General features: G+C 38.3%; 1 protein-coding gene across 1 annotated transcript in view; it reads right to left on the minus strand.

Moving 5' to 3' along the window:
* COL25A1 (collagen type XXV alpha 1 chain) overlaps positions 1-13,784 on the minus strand; it is a 317,071-nt gene that overhangs the window by 93,881 nt on the left and 209,406 nt on the right. The window contains exons 11-13 of the mRNA XM_081925055.1: positions 11,184-11,210; positions 9,283-9,327; positions 85-129 (exon numbers count right to left, since the gene is read on the minus strand). Of these exons, the coding sequence (XP_081781181.1) occupies positions 85-129; positions 9,283-9,327; positions 11,184-11,210 (117 nt within the window). The remainder of the gene's footprint in view (positions 1-84; positions 130-9,282; positions 9,328-11,183; positions 11,211-13,784) is intronic.

Below are 13,784 nucleotides of genomic sequence, written 5' to 3' on the forward strand. Positions count from 1 at the left end.
ACATTGTTCATAATTATAAATGAAATAAGAACAATGAAGTATACACACAAATGAGAAAGAACAACAAGAGTTTTCTCTACTAACCTTAAGCCCAGGAACTCCTCTTTCTCCCATTATACCAGGTGCACCCTAAAATGACATGAAGGAAAAATGTTACTGAACTATTGGCAGAATCCATGGATCAGTGACAGATACTTCTCAAAAAGATTAGGTCCTGAAATTATAATATAATTATTTTTATTTGTACCTCACCCCTACACTTGGTGGAAGTGCAGCTAATATAAGTAGAAATTATTAAACTGATTTGTAGGATAGTTTATAACAAAATTGGCAGCATTGTAGCCAACTGATCTTATACTATCAATGTGGAGTTAGCAACAGCAATGGATCAAGCAAACCTCAATGGAACATTGCAGTATCAAGGGCCCAAGCTTAAATGATGGATGTGAAGGTAACTTGAATCAGTTTGTGTATTTCAGGAGTGGTCTTCCAGATGTGGCTGAATCAGCCCCAGGTGGAACAGCCAATGGACAGGGATGATGGGAGCTGTAGTCAAGCAACATCTGGAGGGCCACAGGATCTCCATCCCTGGTGTATATATTAATTACAAAAGCATGTTCACAAAATGAATTTTTCAGGTTGCTAATGCACTGATTCAGCAGGAATGCAAGAAGCATGCACAAATGCATCTGAATCCTTTCAGTATGTAACTTTTGATACAGAATAGATCTAAAGCAACAAATAGTTCACAGTTGCACAGACTTTATACAAGAAGATCTTGAGGAGTCTAAGTGTATGCCAGTAGACTTTCACATACAGACTTCTGTAAAAGTCCCTAAACTTTTTAGGGAGAAACATCATTATTAAATATTAGCAGCACAGCTATGGTTGAAATGTATATGCAGATTAAATAGTACAGGAGGGTGACTAGAACAGAAGGTAAAGGTTTGACCACCTTTATAGGTTATTTTTTACAACAACATATTTTTACAGCATGAAATATCAAGGAGAAACATTAAAAGTTTTATAGAAATTGATGAAACTTCTTTACTGCATATTACAAACACTGTATTATTGCAAGTACATGAGTCCCAACGGACTGTTTTAGCATTAAGACTAACAAAGAAAAGGAAAAGAGTAAATTACTAGCTTAGAAAGTATAGGCAAATTATCTGGCTAAAAGCTTCATTTTCTTGAAAACATGTTTCTAGTACAAAACCCTGTGGAGGTTTTTTGTAATTATCTGAAACAATGTTTTGGGAGTACCCCAAGAGACACATTAATGTAAGGAATGGGGTATATAAAATTTTGAAATAAAATATGACAGGAAGATAAAGTAATTAAAGAACTATTCCAGATGTAATTATGTAACACCATTTTTTTCATATATACTTTTTAAAAATGCAAGATGCTTATAATTTTGATTTTGAATCTGATACTTTATATTGCTGTGAACTAAGATAGTCTTTGAATACCCAACCAGTATGGACAGTGGCAATACTAATGTTACAGATAAAGTGATTTCCACTTAATACTGAGGCTCCCCCCTCCAAAAATACACAAAAACCCTGGCACATTTTTTCTTATGTGGTTGTTTAATACTTTTAAATTCTAAGAATTTATGTGCTATAGCTTGAGGAAGGAACAAAACAGCAGCCTTAGATCACCTTTTCAAGGAGAACTGAATGGACAACACATTCATCTTCTGTGGCACAAAAAATATATACAGACCAAGAGCATATTTGGTCAGACCCACAGAACTCTTAAAACATGCAAATGAGCCCTTGGTAGGCGCATGTGCTCCTTTAGTGTTAACTGACCATTTAACATGAATGCAAATGCTGCTGACACATGACATTTCTTTTATTTTGTTCATATGGTACAGAGTAAAATGGCAGGGTTTTCATTAATAAAGTAAAATGAAAGCTCCAACAAACTGATGTAGCAAGTCTTTCCTGGTCTTCCATAAAGTTTGCCCCACCAAATTAACGTAGGAAGCGTAAGGCTACATTGAATTCATTTATTCAACCCCCTCTACTTGGGCTTGCCGATCAGAAGGTCGGCGGTTTGAATCCCCGTGATGGGGTGAGCTCCTGTTGTTCGGTCCCAGCTCCTGCCCACCTAGCAGTTTGAAAGCACATCAAAGTGCAAGTAGATAAATAGGTACCACTCCGGCAGGAAGGTAAACAGCGTTTCCATGCACTGCTCTGCTTTCACCAGAAGTGGCTTAGTCATGCTTGCCACATGACCCAGAAAAACTGTCTGTAGACAGTTACAGATAGGTAGCCGTGTTGGCCTGCCATAGTCAAAACAAAAAAAAATCCTTCCAGTAGCACCTTAAAGACCAACTAAGTTAGTTCTTGGTATGAGCTTTCATGTGCATGCACACTTCTTCAGATACACCAAGATACACTTCAGATACACTTCCTCAGATTCCTCTGAAGAAGTGTGCATGCACACGAAAGCTCATACCAAGAACTAACTTAGTTGGTCTTTAAGGTGCTACTGGAAGGAATTTTTTTTGTTTTGTCTGTAGACAAACATTGGCTCCCTCGGCCAGTAAAATGAGATAAGCACTACAACCCCAGAGTTGTTCACAACTGGACTTAACTGTCAGGGGTCCTTTACCTTTTTATATGCTGTATGGAAAACTAATGTGCTATATGATCCTCTGCCCTTTTTACAGTACAATGAATTTATGTATATATTTTTCGATGTAAGTTGCTTGAGGACCCTCTGGGTGACAAGCGTCTAATAAGTTTATTAAATACATAAGATTTGTTTGCCACAATGATGACATCAAAAGATTTTAATACAGTCTTCCCCAACCCAGTACCCTCTCAATGTTTTGGGCTACCACTCCCATCAGCCCTAGCCAGCATGGCCAATATTCAGGGATGGTAGGAGTTTTGTTCCACAACGTCTGGAGAGCAGCAGGTTGGGGAAGGCTGCTTTAGTATTTGGGATGTGTGAGACGTGTGCCAATAAAAACCACAGCATATCTAAACAGAGAAACTGCAAGGGAAGGTCCACTCTATTGCAAAGCACCAGGGATTTCACTGTTTACCTTGTACAGGGAGAAGATAAACCTCTGCTCTTTTAACTTACAACAAGTGTTTCCATTTCCCTTTGTTGAATGTTAGTTATTAGCAACATTTTTAATACTATGTAAGTTACAAAACTGTCAGTTTTGTACGTATATTAAAATTATTATTAAATTATTAAATCTTAAGCAGCAAAACCAGTGTGGGAAATCTTGAAATAGCCATTCAGCTAAAGTGAAATGAACATGGCAGTAACTAAGTTTTAATAAATTGTAGTTAGGCTTCTTTCATTTGCTAGTTTTCTGATTCCCTTTGCCTTATGGCACATGCTCCTAACATGCTTCTAACATGTTTAGATTCTTTAAGACTGAAAACCTTGCTTCAAAAAATGAGAGTAGAGAATCTCTAAATTCAAGGGAGTTGCAGGCTACAAATAAACATAGCCCTTTTCTATTCTTTAAATATTAATATGATTCAGGCTATTTCCCCTCCATATACAATTCACCATCTAGGAAAGTTTTTAAAAAAATATATTGAGGTCAAACTACCGCCAAAAGCAGCTTCTACATAGTTGCTATGAAAAACACAACCTTTCCCCCGCAGCAATAGATTATATCTTTCTGTCAATTTTTTCCCCAGTCACTGGAATGCAATTCATTTTAAGACTGAGGAAACAGAAAAGCCACCCCACATCACCCCAACCTAATCAAACTTGGTTTTACCATTCTCTGTATAAGCAAAGCAAGTGGTTCATTAGCCGTGTTCTCTGCTAGCCCCATCCTGGACTTCATTTCAGAGCAGTGTTGAATTACCTCTTCATCTTGCTTTTCATCTCTCCTTTCCACCTGCCTGAAACTTTTAAATTATTTCTCTTAAGGTTAGAAACCTCTCCTGGCCCTCTCACCAAGTGAAAGTAAGTGAGAAGTCTTTTCAACAATACTCAGATGGCCCACAAAACCTGTCTGAGAATTTGTGAACTATATGCAGCGATGTTTCTTTCCCTTTCATTTCTCCTTTTAATAAACTGCAGTATAAGCAACGTGATTTATACACACATAAATCCAGCTCCTTAAAAGGAAAAGGGGAAAAGGGGGGGGGGTAAGCCTTCTTGAAAAGGGAGGGGGAGAGGAAATAGTGTGTCCAATGTAATAATAGTAAAGAAGAATTATTCTTTGCTGTACTAATGCTAAGAAATAAACATCAAAAATGGCAATGGTATGTATGAGCCACTACATAAATCTACTGGCACTTTTAAAAAAAGAATGGAAATACTTCGGTGGCTTATCAGTTTGTGGCAAAGGAAGCTCAAATCCTGTTTGCATAACAATTCTGCATTCAGTGGGTTGGATCCAGATGAAGTTAAATAGTTGCCGTTCAAGTCCCATTGAAACCAATGGAACCTTTCACATTGGTTTCAATGAGACCTAAGTGCAATGGTGTGGATCCAGCCCAGTGACTGCATGGAGGGGAGGGGGGGCAGGATTGTGCCCGCTGACTATGCTCCAAGACTCTGTGCATTCAACCAAACCTGTAAACATTGCCTGTGTACAGTCTGGAAACTTGCAAGATCACTGACAACACAGAAAGAAACTTAAAAGAGTACTAGCTGTAAATGCGGGGAGGTATACAGTCAACCTTGTGGCCTCCAGATGTTGGACTACAACTCCCATCATCCCTAGCCACTGTCTTGCTGGCTGGGTCTGAAGAGTACTGTAGAGCAACATGGTATAGGCTCTCCACATCTGGAGAGCAATATGGTATAGGTTCTGTGTCCAGAGAATAGCTAAATATGCAATACTTGGAATTGGATCAATGGACAAAATCCCCTCTATGTTTTCACTGAATGTGGAACTGTTGTGTGAGTAAGGCTTTAGTCACACTGTTTAAAAAACTAAATGTATGGGCACACACATTGTTCTCAGCATATAAAGAAAATAAAATTAGATGAAGTAATGTCTTTTGGACCCTCTTCTATGACAGCTAATGGACAAAGAGAATTTGTGTTCTGTGAAAATTGTCTACTTAGTGTTGCTCAGAACTGCACTCCAGCTACAAACACCAGAATGACATGGTAGTGATTGCATTTATTTATTTTTTAAAAAACCTGTATGCTGCTATTTCATTTAAAAAATATCTAAGTGGTTTACAACAATAATATATACACAATATAAACCACTTTTAAAAAATCTAAAGCACATCACTATTCAGAAAATGTTTAACTTACTGCTCTACATAAACCTGTTACAAAGTAAAGTTTTCAGGAAACCTTAATGGTCAATAGAGAGGGCAGCTGTTGAATCTCTACTGGAAGAGCATTCTACAAGACTCGGCAAATAAGACTAAAGACTCAGTTTCATGTCCATGTCAAATGAGCTTCATCAACTCAGGTGACAATTAGTGATGCCCCTATCATAGTGATACTGTGATAGTGATGCTATGACAGAAGCCAAATCACTGCTCAGAGAATGCTGCTTAAGCAGAAGGAAACAGCAGTAGCAGTCTGTTTATCTTTGCTATTGACCACGTATTGGTTAAGAAAAAAGTATTATGTCCATAGTCCTCAGATCACTGAAAGTAGATCTCCTTGCTGAAGTCTATGGAACTATTCCAGAATAAGAATTTTAGAGGAATACAGCTTTAAGGAATACAGCTTTTCAGCTGTGAGTCTTAAGGCCTTCTGTTTGCATCATAGGCCTTTAGTAAAAAGCCACAAACGTGTAAGGATGAAGCCAAAGACTTTAGCAAGCAACCCACAGCCAGCTTCAATTCAGTTCAGTCTGGTTTTGAAAGCGGAAACACTGATTCCTCAAAAGGCCAGTCTGAGACTGCAGAGCAGCCGAGGTCTATAATGGACAATGGGAGAATTACACCAGGCACTAAAGTTATCTCAGCTCCATTTGACATCACATCTTGCATAACAATACCCTGCATCTCACAAAACTGGCAGAACCTTGGCTTTGTATCCTATTTGAAGGATTAACCTTCTGGCAGCAAAACTGCTGGGCTGCTGCCAAATACAGAAGGCGAATGTTTAAAAAGAACACCTGTGTGAACACATTATTAACTTTTCTCTGTTAGTATATGTTATGGCCCTGATCCTTTGTTTTTAATCTACGCAGCATTTGAACAGATCAATGGTGGTTGCTTATAATGCATGTGAAGCTTTCTGATTTCCAGTTCCAAGGCAGACCTGGGTCTATGCCTTTGTGCACATAGTAATTAAAACTGGAATATAACCTTCCATTGCAGTGTCAGGGATTTGCCTGTCTCCCTTGTGACCAGAGAGTCTTCAGAGCTCCAGGAGAAACACGTTCTTGAGAACTGGCCTAGTGGGTCCTTAGCTCCTTAGGGATCCTAGGATCTCCTTTCATAAAATGATGTCATGCTAATCTCCTCCCACTCTAACCCGCATACCTGTCATGTACAACACAAACTGCGAAAACAGATGAAGACACAAAAACAGCAGCTGATTTTATGCTCTGAATAATATCTTCTTTTTTTCTGAGCAACACAACATTTAAACATGCCCTGCAGAAGCAACTCTAATGGCTGTGAAATCATATACAGTGGTACCTCGGGTAAAGAACTTAATTCATTCTGGAGGTCCGTTCTTAACCTGAAACTGTTCTTAACCTGAGGTACCACTTTAGCTAATGGGGGCCTCCTGCTGCTGCCAAGGTACTATTTCTGGGTTAGCAGAGTCTGTAACCTGAAGCGTCTGTAGCCTGAGGTACCACTGTATATTTCCCCAGTTAAAGGATCTTCCTGCTTCTCAAATAAGATTATATTTAAAGATGACTGTGAAGCAAATCTGGATTCATATGATGCGTATAATGAAGATTAATTTATGGAATTGGACTGTTAAACATCCCTGCTCCCTTTAATTGCTATAATGATGACCAAAGTTAACTTATGAAATTCATTACCACAAAACATCTAGATGGTTTGTGACTTAGTTGATTTAAATTGTAACATATATATAGTCAAAGAGGATAAAGTCAAAGGTTTTTTTTCAGCCACTGAAAGGGGAAGATGAAAAATGCATTCTTCAGCTAGAACTTGCTGGTACTCTGTTCTGGCACCTCTCAGGTGGGCGCCATTGCCATTCTAAGAGAATGAAGGAGGTGTTCATGGTGAGTTCTGGCACTCCTTTTTCTAGAAAAATAGTACTGTAAAAATGTATATAAGCATATGGAATACTATGTTCAGCACTTTGAGACTAGCCAGATTTTTTTTTTTAGAGGAAGCTGGCTTTAGAAAAAATGCTGCTAAAGGAAGGAGCACACATTCTAATAAGGAGCTGTCAAGCTTGTAAAAAAACCCCAAAATTATTATGACTCTGTCACTGCTAAGGATGGATAGGAAAGAAATTTGACTCAGTTCACATTTAAACGCAAACATACTAAGTTTGCACTTCGCAAAACAATCCATAAACTGAAACAAAGCCATCCTTTGAAATTTGCAGTTTTCTGAATTTGCAATGAAGTTCTCTAGCCAAGCAAATATGTAAAAAAAATAAAATACATAAACTAGGGTAAATTGTGTACATATGCATATATTTAGGGAAAATAACATACTGTACTTTAGGCAAAACTGCATACAAAATGTGTAGATTTGTGAAAACCACACTAAAATGCTGGTGAATTTTTATGAGAGCTGTTTTTTTTTTTTTAAATGCAAAATTATGTGGAAATGTTGAGAGCAGAACTTAAGATTGGAAAAATGGGAAACTTAGACATAGTTAAATTGACCAATTCCTCCATCCCTTGTTGCTATCCAAGTGATAAACCAGTTGGACTGCAGTTCAGATGGGTCACCTAGGCCTTGATGGAAATACTATGTGAGTTTTCAGATCGGGCTGAGAGACTTTGCAAAATGTAGTTTGTTATCCTGTAGCAGCCTCAAACTCAGCACTGAGGCATTCAACACAGGAATATCACAGAAAAGGTGCCATCCCATTCCTACCCTTTCTGCAATTTCTGGACCCATGCACTGGGTGGACCTCTGCCACCATGATACAGTATGTATGAGTTACCATGATTGAGTTAAAAGTTACTAGCATTTGCAGGTATAAGTTGAAATCCATAAGACATGCTGTTTTAGCCATTGCATCCTGGAAAGGAAGGCAATTTTCATCAGCACCCATGGCTGAAAATTTAGATACAAACAGATGTTTGTTCATAAGCTATAGGAAAGTTTTCTCTTTTAATTTGATAAGCACAATGCTTTCTAAAAGCCCTACTGTCTCCAATAGTGTAGCAGTATGAGGCTTATTATTTATTAATACCTAAATTACAAGTCATTAAAATATTCCCTCCTTATTAGCCAAGAGCCACACACCGTTAGGTGTAAATTCTAACACTACAAATCACATACAAACAATGTGGTTACTGTTACCGTTTGGGCACCAGATTTTATGCACTCGTACTGTTGTGTGCAATGACTTGCTCTTGTATAAATGCAATAACTCCATTACATTGTGGCTGTCACATAATTTTTAAAATGAGTTTGATATAAAAGTTAATGTTTATGAGAACAATAGATGCACAGTATTTTTCAAGTGTCAGGCCAGACATTATGCATAACCAGCTTTGCCAACAGTCTATAGTGCTGATGTGAAAAAACCCTGCTGTTGTAGTAAGAGACTGAATGTAGGCTGCCAGTCACAGTGAACTGTGACCCAATTTGGTGATGGAACTGAAAAAGTTGAACTACTGAACACATGTTATGGGCAATCTAAGCCACGACTACTTCTTTTTCCTTTTAGCTTTATTTTAGATCATCTCTAGCTTATGTATTGCCAATTGCATTCATTTGCGTTTTCCCCTTCTTTCCAGGATGAATGTTTAGTTTCTTCATATGTTTCTTATCTCGATAGATTCCTCTGTAATCTCTCTGTCATCAAAAAAGGCAAAAAATCCCACAGTGCCAATTCACTTCTTAAGCCCCATTCATTTCAGTTAGATTCGTATGCATGGAAACAATGTGTTGGATTGCAGCCATTTTTGTTACACATTGTTGATTGTGTAGGGGTGGTTTGCCACAATGTTTACAATGTGTATTTCCTATCCAATAAATCCACTGGGCCCATGACTTAATTTATTATTTACTTTATTAGTCACTTGCTTTTTTCATTATTTAATTAGAAAAATGCATGCCCTGATTAACTGGATTTGCAAAAATAATATTTTTGCTACTACAAACAAAAAACAAGGGTAGAAAACTGTGTGGGACTCACCTGTTGTCCATCCATCCCAGGGATACCAGGTGCACCAAAGGAACCCTGAAGAGAAGCAAATATATGGATTCAAAAAAATATATCACACTCCTCGTGAGATACCTCAGTGTAAATGCAGTGCTTTAGTTCCATATGTTATTATAACTGAGGAGTTTAATTAACCCACTGAACTTTCAGTGGCCTTGTTCTGTAAACCTGGACATTACTCTTACTACAGACTTTTACTACAGACTTACCTCTAGTGGAAGGTATTTGTGAGGTAATAAAATGATAAGAAGCAAGACCGTAGGATAAAGGTGCTGCTGCTAGGATTATCCAATGGGGATTTAATAAAATTAAGGTACATTTATTGGTTACTAACTTCTTAAGCTCATTTGGGTACTTTACTTCCTTAAAGATCCAACTTAGTTATTGGAAGAACTAATGTAGCTGGTCCAATGCAGGATAAACCTTTCTGTACCCTATGCCTAAGCCTTATTTGTGAAGAAGGTTATAGAAATAAACAATACTTTCCAATATTGTCCATGTAACAACATAACAAAAGGGAGAGGCAGCAAGAATTGCCAGTGATCATAGGCTTCCAGCAGATGCGAATCAGAAGCACTAGGCTGGATTTCAACCTGTCCGTGTTGGAATGAAGTTGCCCCTAATCTTGAAGATATTCTAACAGATTTGGCAGCATATCCTTAGGGCTACTGTCACATGAAAAAAGGCTGGGAATGTCAACAATGAATGCAATGGCCATTACAGAGCATTACTGAAATTTAACAATAGAAGACATACTATAGTGAGGGGGTAAATGCCAAAGTATTGGATACTCATATTGTATTTGTTTGTCTTCTAGTTTCTTTCCAGGAATATAGAATGTGGGGGGATGTTTTCAAAATGGGATCTGTAGCTATAGATCTCCCACGTCTCTTGCTGTGACTCTAAAGTGGTGATAAGCAGATTAGAGCAGCTTTAATGTCTGCCATTACTGCTAACCACTCCATGTTCATTGCAACCCTACTTACTAGTATCATACTAGCAATGTGTTACTTGATTTTGTAAGGATGGTGAGGTTAGAAAAGGAAATTATGTCTGCGACTTTGAAACAGAAGATTCATGCTTTTCCCCACGTGCAATGCTACTAATTTTTCTTTTCAGCTTTCTTCAGCTTCTTCCTAAACATTTTAGTTTTATGAAACACCTACTATAATACATTAACTTTTAAAGATAGCTTTTAAAACAATTTGCTGTGAGCTGATTTGGGGGGGGGGGAGTGCTGCGGTAAATGCAAAAAACCATTTAAACTGTTTTTAGTCTTGATATATTTAGTATTGGTTTAATGCTGCAGTCCATAAATCGCAGGTTCACTCTATCAAACTTTAGCCGTAAACCCTGATGAGTGTAAGTAATATAGGAAGCATTCACAGGAAGTGAGCTCTCAGGTTACTATAGAAATAGGAAGACACTGGCCAGCCACCAAGCACCATTTATCAGCGACACCTAGAATCCTTTGTTTCGTTTGGAATTTTTTCGGGGGGTGCGTGTGTCATATGGCAGTGATCTATTTGAATAACACCATGCCTCTCATTTGAAACTCTAGCTGTATATCCCACAATGTTTTAAGTTTGGTTTCATCAGTTTCCCAGAGTTGAAGAAGAAAACTGTAGTAACTTCTGTAACATGGAAGTTCAGCAGATGGGTCGAAAACAAATCTTGCTTTGCTCAAGCTCCTTCCCATACAGAGGGGCGGAGGATTGGGAATCTCATGCTATGTATTTTGGGAAAACAGAGCTTGACACAGACTAAACTAACTGCTTCAGTGTGGGATACAGTAGCTAATACCCTTCATTCTGACAGCATGAAATTTGGCATAAGGAAGGATAATCACTTTCACAGCATCGTTTATACTATACCTTTTGTCCTGGAGGCCCCTGAGGCCCCTGAAAAGCAAAAAACAACAACAGTAATTCAATTAGCATAATAATGCAGCCAATTTAGCTTAAATGACCAATTAAAATGCCCCATTGTGTAAATGTTCCTATGCTGGGTCAAAATCAGCCAATGTTTTTCACGTCAAGGAAATGCAAAACTCTGTACTAGAAATGTTTAATGGATGTTTTTTCTCCTCTGTTTAGCATTAGCTACAAGCTGCAAAGGGATGCGGGTGGCACTGTGGTCTAAACCACAGAGCCTAGGACTTGCCAATCAGAAGATCGGTGGTTTGAATTCACGCAATGGGGTGAGCTCCCGTTGCTTGGTCCCAGCTCCTGCCAACCTAGAAGTTCTGCAAAAATTCCAACTCCTGCTTATATCCATGTTAACTTTCTACATTCTACCGCAACTTGGCTCTTCTGATACCAATAAATCTGCCACTGTTGGACAGCATTTTCTATTCCTAATACCTGATAAAAGCTAGTTTCAACTTTCCATGTTGGAATCTACATACATATAAAAACCATTCTCAAAATGCTTTTTTTAAAAAAGCATTTTAAAAAATACATTGAATTTTCCATAAGGTTCACCATTGCCATCCAGTGTCACATTGTATATTGCACTTAAAACACACTTGAAACATTTTATTTGCAGCTGTATAGCTGAGTCTCATATTATGTATTTGACAGATGACAACATGACAACATTTTGTCAAGGACATATTTCCCTAGTACAAAATAGCTTGTCAAGAGGAACTAAAACCTGAGGGAAAAGTAGACATTTTACTAGCATGGTAACATTAGGTGTGGAAAAAAGGCATTCAATGCATGATTTACCCATGTAATGAATGATTTTGGAAGACATGTTTACTCTCCATCCACAATCATCATTGTGTAAGGAACTTGGGGGTTGTGGTAGTTAACAACAACAACTTCTATAAATTGACTTGCTGGGGATTTAAATCCAAATTTCAAGAAAACCTAACTGACTTCTACAATTTCTTCCATATTTTGAAACCTGACAAAAGGATTAGGGAAGTTCTACTAGCAGACTTCTGTCTTCCTTCACTCCTCACCAACTCCCTCAAAGCAAATCACCCACTAAGCCTGTGGATCTCCAGATGTTGTTGGATTTCAACTCCCATTAGTTACACTCACCATGGCCAATGGTCATGGTTGATGGGAACTGTAGTCCAACAACATCTAGTGGACTGCAAGTTTCCCATTCTTGGCAAAGGCCATGCCTCTCTAGCACAACCTGGACCAAACTCCACTCTCATGGCAGAGCAGAGGTTGCTTGTCACAGTCTGCCGCTGTCTTCATTTTAGACCATACCTTTACAAGAACTAATCTGAAGCAGGGAGAGGGTTAGCATGACTAGGCCTTCATCTTTCATTAAGCCTTGTCACTCTAGTTATAAGCTTGCTGCAAAAGGCCAGACGGCCACTCTGCTGTCTCTCCCTCCTCTCCTACCACAGAATAGAATACACCTTGCTGATTTTTCATGCACTTTCCACTGCTTTATGAAACTAGGAATAATTTACCAGTATTATACATGATATGCAAGCATCATGTACAAGTACAGAGTGTCACAGTGATTAGAGTGTCAGACTAGGACCTGGGAGACCAGGGCTCAAATCCCCACTCATCCATGAAGCTTACTGGGTGATTGTGAACCAGTTACTGCCTCTTTGCAGTTGTTCTGGGGATTAAATAAGGAAGGGGAGAACTATGTACACAACTTTGAGCTCTCTGGAGAAAAAGGTTGGATATAAATAAATAGCAATCATTGTAATGTATTATAATTATAATGTTTGAGCCTGGAACAAAATATGCTCTTTAAAGTTAAGGCTTTTAATAAGTGATAGTAGTTTTACACTGGAATTTAAAGCATCTCTAGGGTCTTGTGTACATATGCTCATGTACTTCCAAATATTGCTGAGTTCTTGTATTATATGAATCATGCATTATATCACTTTTTTCCAGCAAAGTGTCCGCCTCCAGCATTTGTGCATGGATATGCCAATTGTAATTAAAACCTCCCACAAAAATACACTTCAGAATTTATTCATACTGACAAGTGCTCCTTACCCTGTGAACTTTCAGCTCATTGAGTTGAGCCAAACAGCAGCCTTCTTCCTTGGAGGGATTTCTCCCATGCCATTGGGAGTAAGGGAGGCTTGGCCCTCCAAGCTATAAAGCCTTTGCAGATGACCTGTTCATGATCTATTTATGACTCTCCCTTTCTCTCTCTCTCCCCTGCCCCACCTTTCAATAAACTCCCAGAGAGAACAATGGAATTATAGCTATTTATATACCAAAAGAGATAAATGGATAGCTAAATAGCAGAGTGAATATGAATAACCTGCAGTTTTGAACAATGAACATTTAAGTAAAGACAAGACAGGGAGGTCTGTCAGGATATGTTGTTGTAGATAGATGATAGAGATAGATAGATAGATAGATAGATAGATAGATAGATAGATAGATAGACAGATAGACAGATTTTAAAAGCAGCTGTGTTGGTCAATAAGAAAAAACCCTCCAAAACCCACTTCATTAGACTCCATCAAAATATCACAA

This window comes from Podarcis melisellensis, assembly GCF_964234715.1.
Source record: "Podarcis melisellensis genome assembly, chromosome: 9".
Lineage (NCBI taxonomy): Eukaryota > Metazoa > Chordata > Lepidosauria > Squamata > Lacertidae > Podarcis > Podarcis melisellensis.